This window comes from Mobula hypostoma, chromosome 28 (genome assembly GCF_963921235.1).
Source record: "Mobula hypostoma chromosome 28, sMobHyp1.1, whole genome shotgun sequence".
Classification (NCBI taxonomy): domain Eukaryota; kingdom Metazoa; phylum Chordata; class Chondrichthyes; order Myliobatiformes; family Myliobatidae; genus Mobula; species Mobula hypostoma.
In genome coordinates, this window is record NC_086124.1 from 20,467,245 (window position 1) to 20,491,616 (window position 24,372).

The following is a 24,372-nucleotide window of genomic DNA, read 5'->3' on the forward strand; positions in this document are numbered from 1 at the left end:
GTCCAATCCCTTAATAATCTTATATGTTTCAATAAGATCCCCTCTCAGCCTTCTAAATTCCAGAGTATACAAGCCCAGTCGCTCCAATCTTTCCACATATGACAGTCCTGCCATCCCGGGAATTAACCCAATGAACCTACACTGCACTCTCTCAATAGCAAGAATGTCCTTCCTCAAATTTGGAGACCAAAACTGCACACAGTACTCCAGGTGTGGTCTCACCAGGGCCCTGTACAGCTGCAGAAGGACCTCTTTGCTCTTATACTCAATTCCCCTTCTTATGAAGGCCAACATGTCATTAGCTTTCTTCACTGCCTGCTGTACTTGCATGCTTGCTTTCAATGACTGATGTACAAGAACACCCAGATCTCGTTGCGCTTCTCCTTTTCCTAACTTGACTCCATTTAGATAATAATCTGCCTTCCCGTTCTTACCACCAAAGTGGATAACCTCACATTTATCCACATTAAACTGCATCTGCCATGCATCTACCCACTCACCCAGCCTGTCCAAGTTACCCTGCATTCTCATAACATCCTCCTCACATTTCACACTGCCACCCAGCTTTGTGTCATCGGCAAATTTGCTAATGTTACTTTTAATTCCCTCATCTAAATCGTTAATATATATTGTAAACAGCTGCAGTCCCAGCACTGAACCCTGTGGTACCCCACTGGCCACCGCCTGCCATTCTGAAAGGGACCCGTTAATCGCTACTCTTTGTTTTCTGTCAGCCAGCCAATTTTCAATCCATGTCAGTACTCTGCCCCCAATACCATGGGCCCTAATTTTGCCCACTAACCTCCTATGTGGGACTTTATCAAAGGCTTTCTGAAAGTCCAGGTACACTACATCCACTGGCTCTCCCTTGTCCATTTTCATAGTTACATCCTCAAAAAATTCCAGAAGATTTGTCAGAAGACAATGTTTATATTAGGATATAGGATAAAGATGAAGTAAATAAAATGTATATTCAAAAGATTCGAAGTACATTTATTATGAAAGGATGTATAAATTATACAACCTTGAGACTTGTCTGCTTCCAGAAAGCCGCAAAGCAAGGAACACAAAAGAACCAAAAGAACCCAATTAAAATATAAAGACCAACCCCCAATGGGCATAGAAAGAAGGTGTTGTGGGGGGGGGGGTCCTTCCAAACAATGGAAGCGAGCATTGCAAAACAGATTAAATCCTTGGGTCTGTGACGGGGTCCTGAATTACCCCTATGAACTATGTTTTTGAAAAGAGAGAGAGAGCTATTTAACACCGACATCTTGTTTTTAAGAGAGAGAGAGAGATGAAGACTGCTCACAGTTTGTTTATACTTTCCCAAGGACATCGCCTGCTTGTACGTTCTTACAGACAGAGAAGGGAGGAGCTGTTATTTGAGAGATATTTGGTATTCAGTACGGGGAGATAAATAGAAGGTCAGATGATAGACCGGAGAGACATGGTTTTGGACACTGAATGAGCTTTGTTGTGCCCACAGAAAAAGTGGGTTTTGGAGGATTGTTTAGGTGGATTGATCAGTGGCTCTCTCAGTGTGGAGAAGGTGTGACCAGTGGGGAGGCCAACCCTCGTCTGAGTTGATAGCTCCACCACAGAAGAACAGTCCCCTGTGTTGTGGTCACAGACGGTGACTTTTAAAGAATTTCGGAGGACAACAAGAAGATCAATGGCGTCAGCTCACTTGAAGACTCGAATCTCTCTCTCTCCATCACTACTCAACTCAATACCACGAACTGAGCTGAACTTTACTCATCATCGTAAGACTGGATCTGTTTACCCCTAGTTCTGAAGAAGCTTGGTTTTCATATATTTCCACATTTACTGATATACTTCTGTAACGCTCAGTTATATTGGCTCGTATATGTCTAGGGGAAATCCCACCCAGCACCTGCCTCAACGCTTCCCACAGAGTCGGTTGCCACCCGAATCAAACCCAAACATCAATCATCAGCCAGCACACCCAGTACGTTTTACCAAGTACACTTTATAGATATTACTAAGCCTATGACATTAATATAAATTTGATACAAAAAAGGAAGTAATGAAAACACAGGCGCCAAGACTTATCAAAGTCCATGTTCTCCGCGCGCAACCATTGGAGCTCAATCAATTCCTGACGACCACCCAAGTCCTGTCGACTCACGGCTCGGGACCACCCGAATTGATCGACCGGAGCCTTCCCGCACATCCGCCATCCTCCCCATCTCTCCCCCGACTCCCCGTCTCTCCTCCAACTCCCCCCCAAAACCCCCGTCCCCAGTCATATGATTCAGCATTATCATCGGAAAACAAAATGATACATGACCACCCATTGGTTAATAGCACCCTACTGTCTGTATTAACCCAAGCACCTGTCTAGCTGGAGACTTCCTCAGCATTTAACATAACAAAGAAGCCATTTTAAATTTAACATACAAAAAAACGAAAGACCCCGTACACTTACTTATATATAATCAATGCTAATCTGTTTGATTTACTGCATTTATTTTACCGTATTGCGTGGTTACTAATAAATACCACTAGTTAATAGCAATACTGGACTCCAAGGTGTTTTCCATTTCTGCTGGTTCTTTAAACCCGTCACGGGGTACGTGACCGTTGCCAACCACGGCTGATGAGCCCCATCTTCCCAAAGCAGGTAATGACGGAAAGTGAAACTCCAGTCAACAGTTTATTGTTGCCTTTGTGTTTAACAAGTACAATCCACCCCTATAGAGTGAGGGGTGAAGAGAAATCCATTCTCCAGGCGACCTGTTGTGTTGAATTAGACCATAAAATCATAAGATGCAGGGGCAGAATTAGGCCATTTGAGTCTTCTCAGCCATTCCATCATGGCTAATTTATTATCCCTTCCCATAGTGGACACTGTGTGCATATATAGAGATATTTTTGATGTATTTATTTATTTTTTTGGGGTTTGGCACGGAACAGACCCTTCCAATCCTTCGAGCTGCGCCGCCCAGCAATCCCCCGGTTTAAGCCCAGCCTAATCACAAAACAATTTATAATGACCAAACTAAACTGCTAACTCTGTTATCTGCTTCCCCCTCCCTCCCACTCCCCATTCTCCCCTCTCCCATCCGGCTTCTCTTACATCTCCCTCCCTCTCCCCCTTCTCTCCATCCCTCCCCTTTCCTCTCCCTCCCTCCACCTCCACTCACTCCCTTTTCCCCTCCTTTCCTCTCCCCTCTCCCCTTTCAAGATACTAGGTACTGTTAGAGAGCTAGAAAATTACAAGGGTGTTGGGAAGGAGCTCAAGAATGAAATGAGGAGAGCTAGAAGGGCCATGAAAAGGCCTTGCTGAGCAGGATTGAGGAAAACTCCAAGGCATTCTACAAGCAAGTGAAGAGCGAGAGGAAGAGCCGTGTGAGAATAGGACCAATCAGGAGTGAGAGTGGAGACATGTGCATGGAGTCAGAGGAGGAAGCTGAGGAACTGGATGAATACTTTGCTTCAGTATTCACCAGTAAAGAGGATCCTGGCAATTGTGGGGATAACTTAAAGCAGACTGAAATGCTTAAATGTGTAGATAGTAAGAATAAGGATGTGCTGGAGCTTTTGAAAGGTATTATGTTAGGTAAGTCACCGGGACCGGGCCGGATATACCCAAGTCTACTGTGGGAAGCAAGGGAGGAAATTGCTGAGCCTCTGGCGATGATCTTTGGATTATCAATAGGGAATGAAGAAGTACTGGAAGATTGGAGGCTTGTAAACATTGTTCCCTTGTTCAAGAAGGAAGTAGACATAACCCAGGAAATTATAGACAAGTAAGGCTTACTTCAATGTTGGGCAAGTTGTTGGAGAAGATTGAGAGGCAGTTTTTTTGAGCATTTGGAGTGGCGTAATCTAATTTGAGATAGTCAGCATGGCTTTATCAAGGGCAGGTCATGCCTTACTAACCTGATTGAATTCTCTGAGGATGTAACAAAACACATTAATGAAGGTAGAGCAGTGGATGCAATGTGTATGGATTTCAGTAAGGCATTTGATATGGTTCCCCATGCAAGGTTCATTCAGAAAATAATGAAGCATGGGATCTAAGGAGACCTTGCTTTGTGGATCCAGAATCCGATTGACCATAGAAGGCAAAGGGTGGTTGTGGATCAGCGAGATCTTGGGGTCCATGCCCTAGGACACTCAAAGCTGCTACACGGGTTGACAATGTTGTTAAGAAGGCGCACGGTATGTTGACCTTCATCAACTGTGGAATTAAGATCAACAGCCATGCACTAATGTTACATCTATATGTAATACCCTGGGAAAGGTTTCACTGCTAATGTAATGGATGCTCTGTAGCAGCAGTGTTTGGGTCATGGCTAGAGATAACGGGAGCTTTGGCATGTGCAGCATCCAATGAAGGGAGTGTTTTTTTCTTGTTGTGTGCCTGAGAACAAGGTGATCTGAGTCTTTTGTTCAGCAAGAGATGAAGAGAGAAGATGCCTGAAAGGAGCAGTTGTAGCCAGCAGGATGGAGTGGACTTGGAGTCGACAAAGCCCAGGGAAATCGATGGAGGACCAATGGAAGGGAAACTGTGAGCTCCAACTTGAGCACATTAGACTGCCTCATTAAAATGGGCCCTTTTCTTTTTGTTTTCTTTACTAACACTTTTGTCAAATTAAGAATTATAAAGCTAAATCATTTACTTCCCATATGGTGTACTCTCTGTTATTTTGTGCTTCTGTTATTTCCATTATTTCATGGTGGTGTGATTTCATGGAAGTGTTATTTTGTAGTGTGCTGTCTGCTATTTTGTGTTACTGACCTGTAACAGGGGACCTGATCTCACAGCATCCACACAAACCAGGGGTTTTGCACCTCACATTCCACACGTTTGGTGGGCCAGAGACAAAGTAACAAAACACATTGATGAAGGAAGAGAAATGGATGTAGTGTGTATGGATTTCAGTAAGGCATTTGATAAGGTTCCCCATGCGAGGTTCAATCAGAAAGTAATGAAGCATGGGATCGAAGGAGACCTTGCTTTGTGGATCCAGAATTGGTTTGACCAAAGAAGGCAAAGGGTGGTTGTGGATGGTTCATATTCTGCATGGAGGACGGTGACCACTGGTGTTCTGCAAGGATCTGTTCTGGGACCCCTCCTCTTTATGATTTTAATAAATGTCCTTTGATGAGGAAGTAGAAGGTTGCGTTTGTAAGTTTGTTGAAGATACAAAAGTTGGGGGTGTTGCGGATAGTCTGGAGGGTTACGCCCTGGAGCTACGCCACCAGCCAATCCTTTGGGTTACATATAACACCGTGGTTAGAATCCACTTGAAGTACCTTGTTCAGTTCTGGTCACCTCACTACAGGAAGGATGTGAATACGATAGAGAGGAGATTAACAGGGATGTTGCCTGGATTGGGGAGAATGCCTTACAAGAATAGGTTGAGTGAACTTGGCCTTTTCTCCCTGGAGCGACAAAAGATGAGAGCTGACCTGATTGAGGTGTGTAAGATAATGAGAGGCATTGTTTGTCTGGATAGTCAGAGGCTTTTTAGGGACTCTTAGATAGGTAAATGGAGCTTAGCGAAATAGAGGGCTATGCGTAGGGAAGTTCTAGGCAGCTTCTAGGGTAAGTTACTAGGTCGGCACAGCATTGTGGGCCGAAGGGCCTGTAATGTGCTAGATTTTCTAAGATCTATGTACTATAGGTGGAGATATGAGACTGGCAAAGCATACAGTGTGATATACTGATGATCAGTTGCAGATATCGGCTGAGAAATGGCAGGTGGAGTTTTACCCAGATAAATGTGAGGTGCTGCACCTTGGTTAGGGCAAATGCTGGCAGACAGTGCGCTGTTCAGGGCAAGATTCTTGATAGAGTTGCTGAGCAGAGAGGTCTTGATGTCCAAGTTCATAGATCCACGAAACTGTCTACACAGGTCAACAGGGTGGTTAAAAAGGTTTATGGGATGCTTGTTTTTAGTTCGCAGTGCATTGAGTTCAAAAGGCTGTGATACAACTTTATAAAAGTCAGGTTAGGCCACATCTGGAATAATGCATACAGTCCTGGTCACCCAGCAGAGGCTTTGAAGAGGGTGGAAAAGAGGTTTACCAGGATGCTGCCTGGTTTCGAGGGCATGTGCTATCAGGAGAAGCTGGATAAACTTGGAGTGTTTTCTTTGGAGTGACAGAGGTTCAGAGGAGATTTGATTAAGGTTTATAAGATTATGAGAGACATACATAGAATAGACCAATCCTTATTTTAAAATGCCTCATGTTCATCTGGATTAAACTTCATCCACTATTCCTCTGCCCACATTTCCAATTGGTCTCTATCCTGATGAATCCTTTGACAACGTGACTCACCATCAACAACGTTAGTCTCACATTTAACAATCAGTCTGCTACATTTTCGTCTGGATGATGGAAATGTGATTTAAATGGAACCTTTTGAATATTGAAAGGCCTCGAGAGATTGGACTTGGAAGGGATGTTTCCTATACTGGGGGAGTCTAGGACCAGAGGGCACAACCTCAGAACAGAGGGACTTCCCTTTAGAATGGAAGTGAGGATTAATTTCTTTAGCCAGAGGGTGGTGAATCTGTGGAATTCATTGCCACAGACAGCTATGGAGGCCAGGTCATTGGATATATTTAAAGTGGAGGAGGAAATGTTCTAGATGCATCAGAGCATCAATGGTTAACGGGAAGAAAGCAGGAGATTGGAGGTGAGATGGATCATAACCGATGTAAAGGTGGAGCAGACTCAACAGGCCTCATGGCCTAATTCTGTTCCTCTGCCTTGTGTCCTCCAGCTTCAGTTCTGAATGCAAGTTCACAATCACCATTCATCGTCATATTCCGGAGCAGTTTACCATGAAGGGCCTTGTTAAATGCCTTACTGAAGTCCATGTGGACAACAGCCACTCTCCTCCCCTTGCCGATCGCCTTCGGCATCTCCTGAAAAAGCTCAGCCGAGCCTGTCTGCCATGACCTGCTCTGTAAAAGGCCATGCTCACATCCCTCCTCTTCATTGACTGGGGGTCTCTCAGGACACCCAGCACCACCACCTCCTTAATCTCAGCTTGCCCTTGCAAATTAACAAGGCCCACACCATGCTCACTACCTTTCTTGTCCTTTTCCATGCTAGATTCCAACACAAGTTAGTCACACGGTACCCCACCCCTGTCCAGTTATTCCAAACATCAGCACCTCCCTCAGTTCCTGACCCTCAAGTCCTCAAAAAGGTGGCGCCCATCATTATGGACCCCCATCACCCAGGCCACACCTTGTTCTCATTGATACCATCGGGAAGGAGGTACAGAAGCCTGAAGTCACACACTCAATGATTCAGGAACAGCTTCTTCCCATCTGCCATCAGATCTCTGAATAGGCATTGAACCCAGGAACACTACCTCACTGCTTTTTTATTTCTATTTTAGCACTACTTATTGAATTTAACTATTATGTATATACTTACTGTAACTCAGTTTTTTCTCTATTATTATGTATTGCAATGCATTGTACACAGTCAATAAATTTCACAATATATGCCAGAGATCTGATTCTGGTTCAATGCAATACCTTGGGATTCTCTTTTATCCCACTCACCAAGGAGACTTTTGGCCACCTTCTTGAGTTCTATCCTGCATACATTTGTCTCTCATCCTCACTGAGGGGTCGTTCTCTGATAACTGCTGTGGGATTGGACCCAGCGATCCACTGTCAAGCCTGTGTGGGATGCCGTCAGTTTAAACATCTGCTGTTGCAGAACCGGTTATGGACAGCAGGGGGAGACATTGTAGAGAGATAATCTGTGCCGAGCAAATTGCTGAATTCAGCCGAATGTTTCTGTACCTGACCCATATCCCACCAATCCCTGTATGATCATGTGTCTATACACACTCAGTGAACACTTTATTCGGTCCCTCCTGTACTGAATACACCGGCCACTGAGTGTCTGCTTGTGATCTGCTGCTGTATCCTGTCCACTTCACGGTTCGACGTGTTGTGGGTTCAGAGATGTTCTCGGCACACCTCTGTTGTAACCAGTGGATATTAGAGATACTAAATTTAAAACCGCAAACACAGGACATACTGCCGCCTTCTTGACAGCTTGAGCCCGTCTGGCAATTCTCCTCTGATCTCTCTCATTAACAAGGCTTTTTCGCCCACAGAACTCAATGGATGTTTTTCATTTGTTTCTCGCACCATTCTCTGTAAACTCTACAGACAGCTGTGCCTGAAAATCCCAGGAGATCAGCAGTTTCTGAGATACTCAAACCACCCCATCTGGCGCCAATAATACATTCACCAGTCAAAGTCACTTCGATCACATTTCATCCCCCATTCTGGTGTTTGGTCTGAACCTCTTGACCATGTCTGCGTGCTTTTATGCACTGGGTTGCCGCCACGTGATTGGCTGATCAGACACTTGCACTAACGAAGAGTCCACTGTGTGTAGAAGTCTCTAGTGGTTATCACGACGCTTTACAGTACGGGAGACCCAGGTTCAATTCCCGCTACTGCCAGTAAAGAGTTCGTCCGTTCACCCCATGACCGTGTGGGTTTCCTCCGGGTGCTCTGGTTTTCTCCCACAGTCCAAAGCCGTACCGGTGGGTAGGTTAATTGGCTATTATAAATTGTCCTGGGATTAGGCAGGTTTAAATCAGGCGATTGCTGGGCGGCGGGCACGAAGGTCTGGAAGAGTCTAATCTGTGCCATAACTCAATAAATTAATTAATTAAACAGTCCGGAGCGTCCACTCCACCACCACCCATGGCAGCCCACTTTTGGCACCCAGCACACTTGCCCAGAACATCCTCTTTAAACTTTCCTTCCTCTCCCTTCAAACGAGGCCCCCCTCCCAGTGGGGCAGGAGGAGAAACTGATCATCACTGTCCATCCCATCCCTGCCCTCATCATTTTATAAACTTCCGGTGAGGTCTCCCCTCAGCCCCCGGAGAAAACGATCCAGTTCTGTCCGCCCTCTCCATACAGCTCAATCTCTACCCTCCCCTGGTGTTGCTGCAGGCTTTTCCTTGTAAACCGGGGACCCCACCCTTTTCTAGGCCATGGTCCGATTCAGCAAGGGGTCTCGCCGGACCCCCGGGTGGGAAACGCTGGTGTAAACACAAGAGATTCTGCAGCTGTTGCTGACTCTTCCAGAGCAACACACACAAAATGTTGGAGGATCTATTGTTCGCTCATTATGCGCCACGTCGTCTGGCGCAGGCAATCGCGGCCTTCGATCAAGATTGTACTTGGCAAATTTTTCTGCAGAAGTGGTTTGCCATTGTCATCTTCTGGGCCGTATCTTTACAAGACACGTGACCCCAGCCATTGTCAATACTCCCGAGACTGTCTGCCTGGCGTCAGTGGTCACATAACCAGGACTTGTTATACAACCATCCACCACCTGCTCCCACGGCTTCACGTGACCCTGATCGGAGGGTCTGCACTTTGCCCAAGGGTGACCTACAGGCTAGAGAGGAAAGGAGCACCTTACATCTCCTTTGGTAGAGACGTATCTCCACCCCACCACCCTAGGAACTATGGAAAGAGATAAGCAGTCATGTTTATTCATTTCCATAGATGAATAAACATATCTATTAACTCATTTTATTAATTATGTATAATAATGTATAACAGCAGGCGGGATGTGGACTACAAGTTACAGCTGGAAATAGAAAAAGCGTGTCAGAAGGAAAATGTCAAGATAATTATGGGAGATTTTATTATGAAAGTGGATTGGGAAAGTCGGGTAGGTAATAGATCTCAGGAGAGGGAGTTTGTGGGATGCCTACAGGATAGCTTTTTGGAGCAACTTGTCCAGAAGCCCAGCAGGGGGCCGGCTGTTTTGGATTGGGTGCTGTGTAACGAACCTGAGGTGATTAGGGAGCTGGAGGTAAAGGAACCTCTTGGAAGTAGTGATCATAATATGATTGAGTTCAGTTTCAAATTTGAAAAGGAGAAGCTGGTATCAGGTGTATCGATATTTCAGTGGAACAGGGGAAATTATAGTGGTATGAGAGAGGAACTGGCCCAAGTCAATTGGAAAAGTAAACTAAATGGAGGGACGGCAGAGCAGAATTGGATGAAATTCCTACAAGAAATAAGAAAAATGCAGGGAAAATATATTCCAAGAAAAAAGAAAATCATGAATGGAAAAATAGTACAAATGTGGCTAATGAGAGAGGTTAAGGCAAAAATAAAATCAAAAGAAACGGCGTACAAGGAAGCAAAAATTAGTGGGAAAAATGAGGACTGGAAGACCTTTAAAAACTTACAGAAAGAAACTAAGAACGTCATTAGGAAAGAAAAGATGAATTATGAAAGGAAGTTGGCGATTAACATAAAAAAGGATACTAAGAGTTTTTTTAAATATATGAAGAGTAAAAGAGTGACAAGGGTAGATATGGGACCGATTGAAAATGATGCTGGAGTAATTATAATGGATGACAAAGAGATGGCGGAGGAACTGAATGAGTATTTTGCATCAGTCTTCACAGTGGAAGACATGAGCAATATACCTGATAGCCAGAGGTATCAGGGAGTAGAATTAGGTACAGTCAAGATAACTAGAGAGAAAGTGCTTGGGAAGCTAAGTGGACTAAGAATAGATAAGTCTCCCGGTCCGGATGAGGTGCACCCAAGGGTTCTGAAGGAGGTGGCTTTGGAGATTGTGGAAACATTGGAAATGATCTTTCAGGAATCAATAGACTGGCATGGTTCCGGAGGACGGGAAGGTCGCAAATGTAGTTCCGCTATTTAAGAAAGGAAGGAGGCAGCAAAAAGAAAATTACAGACCTATTAGTCTGACATCGGTGGTTGGAAAGATATTGGAGTCAATCCTCAAGGACGAGGTTATGAAATACCTCGAGGTGCATGACAAGATAGGCCGAAGCCAGCATGGTTTCATGAAGGGAAGATACTGCCTTACCAACTTATTGGAATTTTTTGAGGTAATCTCGAATAAGATTGACAAGGGAGAGGCTGTGGATGTTGTGTATTTGGATTTTCAAAAGGCCTTCGATAAGGTGCCGCATATGAGGCTGCTTAATAAGATGAGAGCCCATGGAATTATAGGAAAGATATTGAAATGGCTGGAGCATTGGCTGATAGGCAGAAAGCAAAGGGTGGGAATAAAGGGATCCTATTCTGATTGGTTGCCGGTTACTAGTGGTGTTCCGCAGGGGTCGGTTTTGGGGCCGCTTCTTTTTACGATGTATATCGATGATTTGGATTATGGATTAAATGGTTTTGCGGCCAAGTTTGCGGATGACACCAAGATAGGTGGAGGAGCAGGAAATGTTGAAGAAACGGAAAGGTTGCAGAGAGACTTAGTCAGTTTAGGAGAGTGGGCAAAGAAATGGCAGATGAGGTACAATGTTGACAAATGTACGGTTGTACATTTCGGAAGAAGAAATAATCGGGCAGATTATTATTTAGATGGGGAGAAAATTCAAAAATCGGAAGTGCAAAGGGACTTGGGGGTCCTCCTGCAGGATACCCTAAAGGTTAACCACCAAGTTGGATTGGCAGTAAGGAAAGCGAATGCTATGCTGGCATTCATTTCAAGAGGAATAGTGTAAAAGAGTAAGGAGGTGTTGATGAGGCTCTATGGGGCATTAGTGAGACCTCATTTGGAATACTGTGTGCAATTTTGGGCCCCCTATCTTAGAAAGGATATACTGATGTTGGAGAGAGTTCAGAGAAGATTTACAAGGATGATTCCTGGAATGCAGGGGCTAACATATGAGGAGCGTTTGTCGGCCTTGGATTGTATTCATTAGAGTATAGAAGAATGAGAGGGGATCTCATAGAAACGTTTCGAATGTTGAAAGGGTTGGACAGAGTAGATGCGGAAAAGTTGTATCCCTTGGTGGGTGAGTCCAGGACAAGAGGCCATAGTCTTAGAATTAGAGGGTACCCAGTTAAAACAGAGATGAGGAGAAATTTTTTTAGCCAGAGGGTCGTGGATTTGTGGAATTCGTTGCCACATATGGCTGTGGAGGCCCGATCATTGAGGATGTTTAAGGAGGAGATTGACAGGTATCTAATTAGTCAGGGTATCAAGGGATATGGGGAAAAAGCCGGAAATTGGAACTAGATGGGTGAATAGTTTAGCTCATGGGGGAGCTGCGGAGCAGACTCGATGGGCTGAATGGCCTACTTCTGCTCCTTTGTCTTGTGATCTTGTGTGATCTTGTGATCATTTTATTTTTAATGAATAAACAATCCTGGTGAAGGACACGGCCCAAAAGGTCTACTGTTTATTCATCTCCACAGATGCTGACTGACCTGCTGAGTTCCCTCATTTTGTGTCTGTTGCCCCTGAAGTTTTTCGTTATACTTGTACCTCACCAAATATGGACATGAAAGTACACAGGAACTGAGGTGATTTTTAATTGGAACTGTGACAGTCTTGAAATATTTGCAAGCAGTTTATCGAAGGCTTTCTTCTCCAGTTCACGTCAGATATAACGTCAGTTCACTCCAGCAAATGCTTTGCTGATCCACATTCCAGTGCCTGCTGCCTCTTGTGTCTTCATTCTTCCTCAAGCCAGAGAGGTGACGGAGCAACTTTGGAAACAATTGGTCAGCCCACAGCTGGAGTACAGTGTCCATTTCTGGTCTCCACACTACAGGAAGGAGGTGACTGCACTGGAGAGGGTGCAGAGGAGATTCCACACGATGTTCTCTGGGACGGAGTGTTGCAGTTACAAGGAGAGACCGGAGTCTGTTCTCCCTGGAGTGGGGGAGGCTGTGCAAGGACCTGATGGAGGGGGCTGGGGTGGGGTGGGGTGCAGGGGGCAAAAATCACGGCTCGATCGAGCTGTCATATCTGGTCGCCATTGCAATGAGGAAGCTGGGCCCAGGAGGCAGTGAACCAACTTGGCCTGGACTCACTCAGAGGGTCCTTTGAGCTGGGGCAAGTTTTTTTTGATAGGACGCTATCGGGCGACTGCGGGGAAATACTCAGTTAGCTGCTCAGGGAATGAACAGATCACTGGCAAATAGGTGGTTGGAAAGGTGGGGATCAGTGGTTGGCTATCAGCCAAGGATTCTGGTTCACTAGGCCTTGAACAGTGGGCCTTGTAGGACTGGAACAATGGTAGGCAAAGTGGGGGAGGGAATGGGTGCACTAATGGCGGGAGGTGACAGAGGCCAATATGGAGTACAGGGTACCAATGGCAGGATGGAGTGAGGAGCCGGTAATGGGGGGACCCAGAGGGAGAGCCCTCACACACTGGCATCCGTACTGGAGATGGTCTTGATGTGGGTGCTGCAAGCTGACTCTCTCTGCTCCTCAGCAAAGGCCAAACGGAGCGAGCTGCACAGGGAGCGCCGGAAGACCTGGCGGAAGTCACGGCCGGCGAAGACATAGAGGATGGGGTTCAGGGCACTGTTGAAGGAGGCTAGGCCCACGGACAAGTTATCCCAGATCATGGCCACTTGAAGATTGAAGAAAGCCTGGGCTAGGCCGCAGATGTGGTACGGGAGCCAGCAGGTGAAAAAGGCGGCAACTACAAATGCAATGAGGCGGATAGGCTTCGTGATCTTGCTGGACTTGGCGAACTTGCCCCTCTGCAGCTTCTGGCCGATCAGGAGGTAGCAGGATGCCATGATGAGGAAGGGGAAGATGAAGGCAAAGAGGGCCCGTGTCACCTCCACCACCTCCCTGGTCCGGTCTCCAAAATATGTCCCGGTGTAGTTAATGGTGCAGAAAATTAACCGAACTCAGAATCTATGTTCATCTGCCGTGTCAGCAGAGTGGGCAGGCACATGAGGAAGGCGAGGCCCCAGGCCCCAAGGCAGGCCGCACGCACCCAAGGCAGGGACCGGTGAGTCTGGGACCAGATGGGCCTAGTGACGGCCAGGCAACGGTCGATGCTGATCATGGTCAATAGGAAGACACTGGCATACATGTTGAGGACGATGGCCGAGGGAAGGAGCTTACAGAGGACGTTGTCTCTCGGCCAGGTGTTTTCCAGCGCAATGTTAGCCATCTGGAAGGGGAGGGTGAGGCAGTAGGTCAGGTCTGCCACAGCCAGGTTCAGGAACCACACCGTGTTGACACTCCGTTTCATCTTGAAGCCTGTCACCCAGATGACAGCACCATTGCCAGGGACCCCCAACAGGAAAGTGAGGGCATAGACAATGATGGGCAAAATGGAAGATGCTGGCAGTTGGGTCCTGTTATCCATAATTAAGATCTCATCGGTGTAGTTTTCAAAGAAAGTAGTATTGAAAAAGTAATCATCTTCAGAATAGTCCATGCTGAGCCTGGAAGAGAAGATATTGTGGAGGTGAGAGAGGGTGGGAATGGAGGGAGGGGACAAGAAGAGGGAAGGAGAGAGATGGATGAGGGAAAGAGGAGGCAGGGAGAGATAGGGAGGGAAAAGAGGGAAGATGGGGTCAAAAGGAGAGGTGCATGGGAGGGCAGAGGTAGGTGAAGATAATGAAGATAATGACGAAAGGGGAGTGAAGGGAGAAAGGGGGGAGGGGAATGAACAACAGAGGAGGAACTGAAACGGGTGGATGAGGAGGTGCGAAAGGAGGAAGAGGGGAAGGGAAGAGAGATGGATGGGTAAGAGGAGGGTGGTGGGTGTGGAAAGGTAGAAGGAGGGGCAGAGGAGACGGGGAAGGGAGGGCAGGTAAAGATTAGTTGGATAAGATGACGGGGATGAGGAATGAGGACAGGTGAGGGAAGGGAAGGGAGAGAAAGGGGAGAGGGAGGGAGTAGACAAGGTGAAGGGAGGGGAGAGGTGAGGGGATGTGGGGAGGGAGGGGGAAGGGGAAGAGGGAAGAGGGAAGCAGAGGGGAAACAGGAAGGAGAGCAGGATGAGGAAAGTGGATGGTGAAGGAGAGGGGGAGGAGGAGGAAGAAAGAGGGGAGAAGGGGAAGGGAAGAGGAGGAAGAGCAAGAGGAGAAAGGGGAGGGTATGGGGAGGACATGAGAGGAAGGGTTGGAGGAGAAAGAGGAGGGGAGGAGGACGAAGGATGAGGAGGGAAGAGAAGAGAAAGGCGATGGGGAGGAGGAAGGAAGAGGAGGGAAGGGGAGGGGGATGAAAGGGAAGAAGAGGGGAGGAGGATAGGAGGGGAAAAGGAGGGAAGTGGAGGGGAGGAGGTGGGAAGGGGTGGAGGAGGGAAGAAGGGGAGGAGGAGGAGGGAAGGGGAGCAAGAAAGAGGGTGAGGGAGAGGAGGGAAGAGGAAGATGAAGGGGAGGACAATGGAGTACAAGGAAGTGGAGGGTGTACAGGGAGGAGGAGGGTGGAAGGGAGGAGGTGAAGGAAGAAAGAGGGGAGGAAAAGGAGGGAAAGAAAAGGAAGGGCTGGAAAGGGAAGGGTTAAAAGGGAAGGGAAGAAGAGGAGGAGGGAAAGGGTATGTGAACAGGAGGGAAGAGGAGGGTGAACAGAACTAGAAGTTGTAGGGAAGGGAAGGAGGGGATGAAGAAGGAGGGAGCGGGAGAGCAGGGGGGGAGGAAGAGCAGTGAAGGGAGGAGGAGTAAAGGGGAGGGGGAGAGAATGGGAGGGGAGAGAAAGGGAGTGGAAGGAGGATGGAAGGGGAGGGGGAGGAGGAAGGGAGGGGGAGAGAAGTGGAGGGGGAGAGAAGTGGAGGGGAGAGAAGGGGAGGGGTGGAGGAGGAGGGGAGAGGAGGGGGAGGAGGAGGGGAGGGAGGAGGAGGGGAGGGAGGAGGAGGGGAGGGGAGGAGAAGGAAGGGGAAGGGAGGAGGAGGGATGGGGAGGGGGAGGAGGAAGGGAGGGGGAGAGAAGTGGAGGGGGAGAGGTGGAGGGGACAGAAGGGGAGGGGTGGAGGAGGAGGGGAGGGGAGGGGGAGGAGGGGGAAGGGAGGGGAGGAGGGGAGGGGAGGAGGGTAGGGGAGGAGGGGAGGGGAGGAGGAGGGAAGGGGAGGGTAGGAGGAGGGATGGGGAGGGGGAGGGAAGGGGAGGAGGAGGGAAGGGGAGGGTAGGAGGAGGGATGGGGAGGGGAGGGAAGGGGAGGAGGAGGGAAGGGGAGGGGAGGAGGAGGGAAGGGGAGGGGAGGAGGAGGGATGGGGAGGAGGAGGGGGAAGAGGAGTTAAGCTGGAAGCATTGTGTAGGAGATGGAAATGGAGGGGTGAAGCTAAAGGGAAGGAGGGAAGGGGTAGAGATGGGGTGCAGTGATGGGAGGTTGCAGTAAGTGTCAGGGACAAGCAAAGAGAAACGGGGACAGAGGATGTGAGGTGGAGTGGGGGAAGGGTTGAATGCACGAACGGTGGAAAGAATAAGGAGGGAAAGAGGGGAATGTGAGTGACAAAGGGTGGAGGGGTAGGGGAAGAGATGGAGAGGTGGGATGAACAAAAAAGGGTGGGGTGAAGGTTTGAAGGGGGTGGGATGGAGACAGGTCCTAGGTGGAGTTAGGGAGAACATAGGCCAAGGACAACAGAGGTGGGGGGTGAAATGAGAGGGAAAGGGTGGGGTGGAAGAGGGGATGGGAGGGGGAATGATCAGGAGACAGGGAGGGGCAAGGAAGAAGGTGCCAGGACAGGAAAGGGAAAGGAGAATCGGTAGTGGGAATGCTGAAGGGCTGGAGGTGGAGGGGAAATGTGTGGATGGAGGTGTGGGGAGGGAAGACGGGGAACTGGTAAGGAAAGAGGGAGGAAAATGATGGGAGAAGGAGAATGGGGGAAGAGGGAGGTGGGGAAAATGGACGTGGAAGAGGAAGAAAGTGGCATAAGAGGGAGGGGAGAAGTGGAAGTGGAAGGAGGAAAGGGGGAAAGAAGGAGAGGGAAGATAGGGAAGGAGGAGTGGGGAGAGGAGGAAGGGGAAGATGGAGGTGCAGAGGGGGATAAGGGAGAAAAAGAGAGGGAAGGTGAAAGAGAGAGGGAAGAAGAGAAAGGGGGAAGCAGGAGAAGAAAGGAGAAAGGGGGAAGAAGAGAATGTGGGAAGAGGGAGAAAAAGAGAAAGGGGAAAGAAGGGGGAAGATGCAGAGAGAAGAAGAGAATGGGGATGAGAAAAAGGGAGAGGTAAGATGGGAAAGACAGAGGGGAAGCAGGAATAAAATGGCATAACAGAGAGGAGAGAGGAAATATAAATGGGGAAGAGGGAGGGAAGAAGGGGATGAGGAAGAGCTGGGAAGAGGGGAGAAGAGGGAGAAAGGAGAGGTGGGAAAGGGAGGGAAATGTGCGGAGGAGAAGGGAAAGGGGGAGAGGGAGGAATATGAGAGAGGAAGAGGGGGAGGGGAGCGAGGATGTCGAGTACAGAAGGAACAGGGAGGGGAGGGGAATGGGAGTGGGCAGGGAGAGAGATGGGGATTGAACAAGGGAAAGGGGTGAAGGTGGAAAAGAAGGGTAAGGGGAAAAGACAGAGAGGATGGAGGTCACAACCATCTCCCCCCTCACTGCCCCTCCTGCCCCACGACGCTCACTCCTCACCAGCCCGCACATGGCGCATTGGCTCTCCTCCCTGTCAGCCCCCTCCAGCCCCACAGCAGAGACGGGAAATGGACGGGGAAGGGGAAGAAAGTGGCCTTCAGCGTGACGCTCCCTCCTCACCTCCTCACCCTCAGCACGGCACTCCCTCTTCACCGAAATCAACGCAGTGCGCTCCTCCATCCTCCCCTCCCCACACCCACCCCCTGCACCCTCCCCACCGTTCATCATCCGCTGCCGGCCCCTAGGGACCCCAGCTCCGGCATCCCTTCCTGGGACCCCACCAACTCACCTTGGAGCCTGCTCCCCGTCTCGATGAAGTTCAGCCTCCCCGTAATCTCCGGTTCACTCCGTCCCCCGGGCAGCAGAGAGTTGCACCCAGATCCCAAACCGTTGCGACCACAGCAACCAATCCTGGACATGAACCGTGCAGAAACGAACAGAATCGCTGTCCTCCGCCCCCGGGAGAGCAGGGAAGGTGGAACAGGACGCTGGTGCGGGAGAGGTCCGGAGAGTGGAGTGGGTCCCGTCTGACGCTGACAAACACATCCTTAAGATTTCGTCACATTTTTAATCTCTGCTGATCAGTTTATCACTTCGGTTCCTCAAACTGAACTCAGCTGCGGACGGCAAGGCGTTGAAGGGAAACCACAGCGGTTCCTGAATGAGAGAAACAAGTGTAAATGTCCCATCACATATTACTGCTGTGAAGCACAGAGTGAACCTCCCTCCCCACCGTCCCATCACACACATCTCGGGGTCAGAAACAGAGTGAAGCTCCCTCCACACCGTCCCATCACACTCTTCTGTGGTCAGATACAGAGTGAAACTCCCTCCACACCGTCCCATCACACACTCCCGGAGTCAGAAACAGAGTGAATCTCCCTCCGCACTGTCCTATCACACACATCTGGGGTCAGACACAGAGTGAACCTCCCTCCCCACCGTCCCATCACACACTCCCAGGGTCAGACACAGAGTGAAGCTCCCTCCAGACTGTCCCATCACACACTCCCGTGTGCAGCTGGAAGATTAACTCAATGGGGTGTGGAGCGGGGAGATTGGTGGTGTGGGAGATATTCACAGTCATCAGTCACGAGATGCTGCCTGTTTGGCTCAGCTGGGGTCCACCATTACGAGTTGTGGTTGTGTGCAAGAACTTTGGTTGTTGGGAGAGAGGCCGATCCCTCTGGGAGCAGAGGAACTCCTGCTGTACTGCTGGGTCGGTGGCAAGAGGTGTCTGTGCAACTGTGAGGCGCAAAGGAGCAAAGACTGTGACACTCCCATCATGAACGCTTGCTGAACTCCCTCCACTTCCCAGTTCCCTGCATGAAGAAAAGACAGGCAATAACCTGGACATTTTATTTTAAAAGTCTGGGCTGCCCACAGTTGACCTCGGTGAGGAGATCTTCTCCCAAACTCTGGACCCGCAGAGGAGACCATCACTATCTTTGCCCCTACCCCCCACCCCATGCATCTCCCCTTTCCTGGGCTGTGGGCTTGTTGTCAAAGCTATCGTTTCTCTTTTTAGCCTGCAAAGCACTCCTGAAGTCTGCTTTAATTTTAGTGGTACAGTGTTTGCGGCAAACAATATTCATAAGACTATGTTTATATTAGGATATAGGATAAAGATGAAATAAATAAAATATATACTGAAAAGATTCAAAGTACATTTATTATCAAAAGATGTATAAATTATGCAACCTTGAGATTTGCCTGCTTCCAAAAGAAAGAACCCAATTAAAATATAAAGACCAACCCCCAATGGGCATAGAGAGAAGGTGACGGGGGTGGGGGGGATCCTTGCAAACAATGGAAGCGAGCATTCCAAAACAGATTGCATCCTTGGATCCAAATCCCCGGAGCACCTGGAAAACCCAAAACCCTCCGCATCAGTTCATCATTTCAGCGGGACAAATTGCCGAAAAGTTCACAGACATGAAGCACAGCAGCAAGTGGCCCTCAGCGCCAGAGAGAGAGGAGTAAACATCGCGGGATATACATTGTTTTTTTTACATATATGCGTGCATAATTGTTTTGCACATACATGCACACACACGCACATATATATACACTGTATATACGTGTGTGTGTGTGTGTGTGTGTGTGTGTGTGTGTGTGTGTGTGTGTGTGTGTGTTATTATGTATGTGTCTGTCTATATTGTATATTATACCCCACCGCCTGCCTTTTCCACTTTAAAAACCTTCCCATAGTGGACACAATGGACAACCTCTGTGACAATAGACAATAGACAATTGGTGCAGGAGTAGGCCATTCGGCCCTTTGAGCCAGCACCGCCATTCACTGTGATCATGGCTGATCACCCACAATCAGTATCCAGTTCCTGCCTTATTCCCATAACCTTTGATTCCGCTACCTTTAAGAGCTCTATCCATCTCTTTCTTGAAAGCATCCAGAGACTTGGCCTCCACAGCCTTCTGGGGCAGAGAATTCCATACTCCACCTCTCTCTGGGTGAAAAAGTTTTTCCTCAACTCCGTTCTAAATGGCCTAGCCCTTATTCTTAAACCCCTAGCCCTTATTCTTAAACTGTGGCCTCTGGTTCTGGACTCACCCATCAGCGGGAACATGCTTCCTGCCTGCAGCATGTCCAATCCCTTAATAATCTTATATGTTTCAATAAGATCCCCTCTCAGCCTTCTAAATTCCAGAGTATACAAGCCCAGTCGCTCCAATCTTTCGACATATGACAGTCCCACCATCCTGGGAATTAACCTTGAGAACCTACACTGCACTCCCTCAATAGCAAGAATGTCCTTCCTCAAATTTGGAGACCAAAACTGCACACAGTTCTCCAGGTGTGGTCTCACCAGGGCCCTGTACAGCTGCAGAAGGACCTCTTTGCTCTTATACTCAATTCCCCTTCTTATGAAGGCCAGCATGCCATTAGCTTTCTTCACTGCCTGCTGTACTTGCATGCTTGCTTTCAGTGACTGTTGTACAAAAACACCGAGATCTCGTTGTCTTTCCCCTTTTCCTAACTTGACTCCATTTAGATAATAATCTGCCTTCCTGTTCTTACCACTGAAGTGGATAACCTCACATTTATCCACATTAAACTGCATCTGCCCACTCACTCAGCCTGTCCAAGTCACCCTGCATTCTCATAACATCCTCCTCACATTTCACACTGCCACCCAGCTTTGTGTCATCAGCAAATTTGCTAATGTTACTTTTAATTTCCTCATCTAAATCATTAATATATATTGTAAACAGCTGCGATCCCAGCACTGAACCCTGCAGTACCCAACTGGTCATCGCCTGCCATTCTGAAAGGGACCCATTAACCGCGTGTCTTTGTTTTCTGTCAGCCAGCCAATTTTCAATCCATGTCAGTACTCTGCCCCCAATACCATGTGCCCTAATTTTGCCCACTGAACTCCTATGTGGGACTTTATCAAAGGCTTTCTGAAAGTCCAGGTACACTACATCCACTGGCTCTCCCTTGTCCATTTTCATAGTTACATCCTCAAAAAATTCCAGAAGGTTAGTCAAGCACGATTTTCCCTTGGTAAACCCATGCTGGCTCGGACCAATCCTGTTACTGCTATCCAGATGTGTCGTAATTTCCTTTTTTATAATTGACTCCAGCATCTTTCCCACCACCGACGTCAGGCTAACCGGTCTATAATTCCCTGTTTTCTCTCTTTCTCCCTTCTTGAAGAGAGGGATGACATTAGCCACCCTCCAATCCACAGGAACTGATCCTGAATCTATAGAACATTGGAAAATGATTACCAATGCATCCACGGTTTCTAAAGCCAGCTCCTTAAGTACTCTGGGATGCAGACCATCAGGTCCCAGGGACTTATCAGCCTTCAGACCAAACAGTCTATCCAACACCATTTCCTGCCTAATATAAGTTTTCTTCAGTTCATCCATGTGCACATATATATAATTACTTTTTATGTATGTATTTATTTATTTATTTATTGGGGTTTGGCACGGAACAGTCCCTTCGAGCTGCACCGCCCAGCAATCCCCCGACTTAACCCCAGCCTAATCACAAAACAATTTATAATGACCAAACTAAACTGCTAACTCTCTTATCTGCTTCCCCCTCCCTCCCACTCCCGACTCTCCCATCCCTCTTCTCTCACATCTCCCTCCCTCTCTCCCTGTCTCCTCCCTCTCCCCTTCTCTCCATCCTTCCCCTTTCCTCTCCCTCCCTCCACCTCCACTCACTCCCACTTCCCCTCCTTTCCTCTGCCCTCTCCCCTTCTCTCCATCCCTCCACTTTCCTCTTAGTCCCTCCACCCCCACCCACTCCCTCTTCCTCTTCTTGCCTCTCCATGACTCCCTCTCTCTCCTCCCCTCTGCCCCTTCTCTCCATCCCTCCCCTTCCCTCTCCCTCCACCTCTCCCTTTCTCGTCTCATCTCCCTCCCTCCCCTTCCCTCCACTTCCTCTCCCCTCTCTCCTCTCCATCCCTCTCTCTCCCCTCCATCCCTGCACTTCCCTTTCCCTCCACTTCCTCCACCTCTCCCTAACTTCCCCCACCCTCACAACTGGTTTCCCTGGAAGTCCTATGGGCAGTCAACTGAATGAGAGGAGGATAGTGATTCTAAGGTATTTATCTTTGGATCAAGAGGAGGGAGATGTTGGTCAGAAGAAACTACAGTCTGATCAAGGACAGGGGAAGCAGACGGACTAGTTTTCTCTGGGCCCCCCCCCCCCCCTTTTGTGGACTCTGAACTGACTCTTGCTCTTGGACAACCTAATAAGAGCAATTGAATGTGGACACAAGGAACTTCAGGTAAATCTGAGACCATCCTCAGATGAGAAGGTAAAATGTCAGCCCTACCAAAGAAGCGATCTATAATCTTGTTAGACACTGTCTGGGTTGCCCCATTTAATTGGGTTGGAACAAAAGTGAGTGAGCTGCCCCAGACTGGACACAACAAGCCCCTTCCCCAGAGGTTCTAGCTCCCCCATAAACCCCAGGAGCTAGTTTAACTCGGATTTTAATTAATTACTATGTTAATCAGTTTGGAACCACATCAAGGGCCTGTTCCTGTGTTGTCCTTTTCTAATGTTTTTTGTTGGTCTCACCGTACTCCGTGACTTTCTATGAGAAACAATCAAACTTAGACAACTCTCCCTGTAACTAAATCCCTCAGATCCAGGCAGCATCCTGGTGAATTTCTTAACTCTCTCCAAACCAGACGCAGATTCTGTAACAGTGCAACAATAATAGGGTTGCTGTGATGGGTGATTTTAACATTCGTAATATTGACTGGCATCTGCTTAGAGCAAAGGGTTTAGATGGAGTGGAGTTTGTTAGGTTTCTACGGGAAGGTTTCCTGATGCAATATTTGATATGCCAACTAGAGGAGAGGCTGTACTTGATCTGGTATTGGGAAATGAACCTGGTCCGGTGGCAGGTCTCTCAGTGAGAGGACATTTTGGAGGTCGTGATCACAACTCTATCTCCTTTACCATGGCGCTGGAGAAGGATGGGAGCTGTAAACATTTAATTGGGGTAGGGAGAAATATGATGCAGGAACTTGGGAACATAAATTGGGAGCAGCTGTTCTCAGGGAAATGCACAGCAGAAATGTGCCAAATGTTCAGGGAACATTTACATGACATACTGCATAGGCATGTTCCACTGAGGCAGGGAAAGGATGACAGGGTAAAACACCCAAGGTGCACAAAGGATATGGAAAATCTAGTTGAGAAGAAAAGAAAAGCTTACAAAAGTTTCAAGAAACTAGGTACTGTTAGAAAGCTAGAAAATTACAAGGGTGCCGGGAAGGAGCTCAAGAATGAAATGAGGAAGGGCCATGAAAAGGCCTTGCTGAGCAGGATTGAGGAAAACTCCAAGGCATTCTTCAAGCAAGTGAAGAGCAAGAGGATGAGCCGTGTGAGAATAGGACCAATCAGGAGTGAGAGTGGAGACACGTGCATGGAGTCAGAGGAGGAAGCTGAGGAACTTGATGAATACTTTGCTTCAGTATTCACCAGTAAAAGGGACCCTGGCAATTGTGGGGATAACTTAAAGTAGACTGAAATGCTTGAGTGTGTAGATATCAGGAATGAGGATGTGCTGGAGATTTTGAAAGGTATTGTGTTAGATAAGTCACCAGGACCAGGCGGGATATACCCAAGTCTACTGGGGAAGCAAGGGAGGAAATTGCTGAGCCTCTGGCGATGATCTTTGCATTATCAATAGGGAATGAAAAAGCACCGGAGGACTGGAAGCTTGCAAACGTTTTTCCCTTGTTCAGGAAGGAAGTTGAGAAAACCCAGGAATTTATAGACAAGTAAGTCTTACTTCAGTGGTGGGCAAGTTCTTGGAGAAGATTGAGAGGCAGTTTTATTGAGCATTTGGAGAGACATAATCTAATTTAGGAGTCAGCATGGCTTTATGAGGGGCAGGTCATGCCTTACGAATCTGATTGAATTCTTTGAGAATGTAACAAAACACAGTGATGAAGGTAGAGCAGTGGATGTAATGTGTATGGATTTCAGTAAGGCATTTGATATGGTTCCCCATGCGAGGTTCATTCCTAAAATAATGAAGCATGGGATCTAAGGAGATCTTGCTTTGTGGATCCAGAATCCGATTGACCATAGAAGGCAAAGGGTGGTTGTGGATCAGCGAGATCTTGGGGTCCATGTCCCTAGGACACTCAAAGCTGCTGCGCGGGTTGACAATGTTGTTAAGAAGGCGTATGGTATGTTGACTTTCATCAACTGTGGAATTAAGATCAACAGCCATGATGTAATGTTACATCTATATGTAATACCCTGGGAAAGGTTTCACTGCTAATGTAATGGCTTTTCTGTAGCAGCAGTGTTTGGGTCATGGCTAGAGATAACTGGAGCTTTGGAATATACACCATCCAATGAAGAGAGTGTTTTTTTCTTGTTGTGTGCCTGAGAACAAGGTGATCTGAGTCTTTTGTTCGGCGAGAGACGAAGAGTGAAGATGCCTGAAAGGAGAAGTTGTAGCCAGCAGGATGGAGTGGACTTGGAGTCGACAA

At 47.9% G+C, this 24,372-nt stretch overlaps 1 protein-coding gene across 1 annotated transcript; it reads right to left on the reverse strand.

The window, feature by feature from the left end:
* Nucleotides 1-12,356: 12,356 nt before the first annotated feature.
* Nucleotides 12,357-17,871, reverse strand: LOC134338853 (C3a anaphylatoxin chemotactic receptor-like). Its single transcript, XM_063034997.1, is given in 3 exon segments — nucleotides 12,357-13,687; nucleotides 13,690-14,240; nucleotides 17,657-17,871. Coding segments are annotated over 2 exon segments (1,035 nt in total). The 5' UTR covers nucleotides 14,234-14,240; nucleotides 17,657-17,871; the 3' UTR covers nucleotides 12,357-13,196.
* Between the last annotated feature and the right edge of the window lie 6,501 nt (nucleotides 17,872-24,372).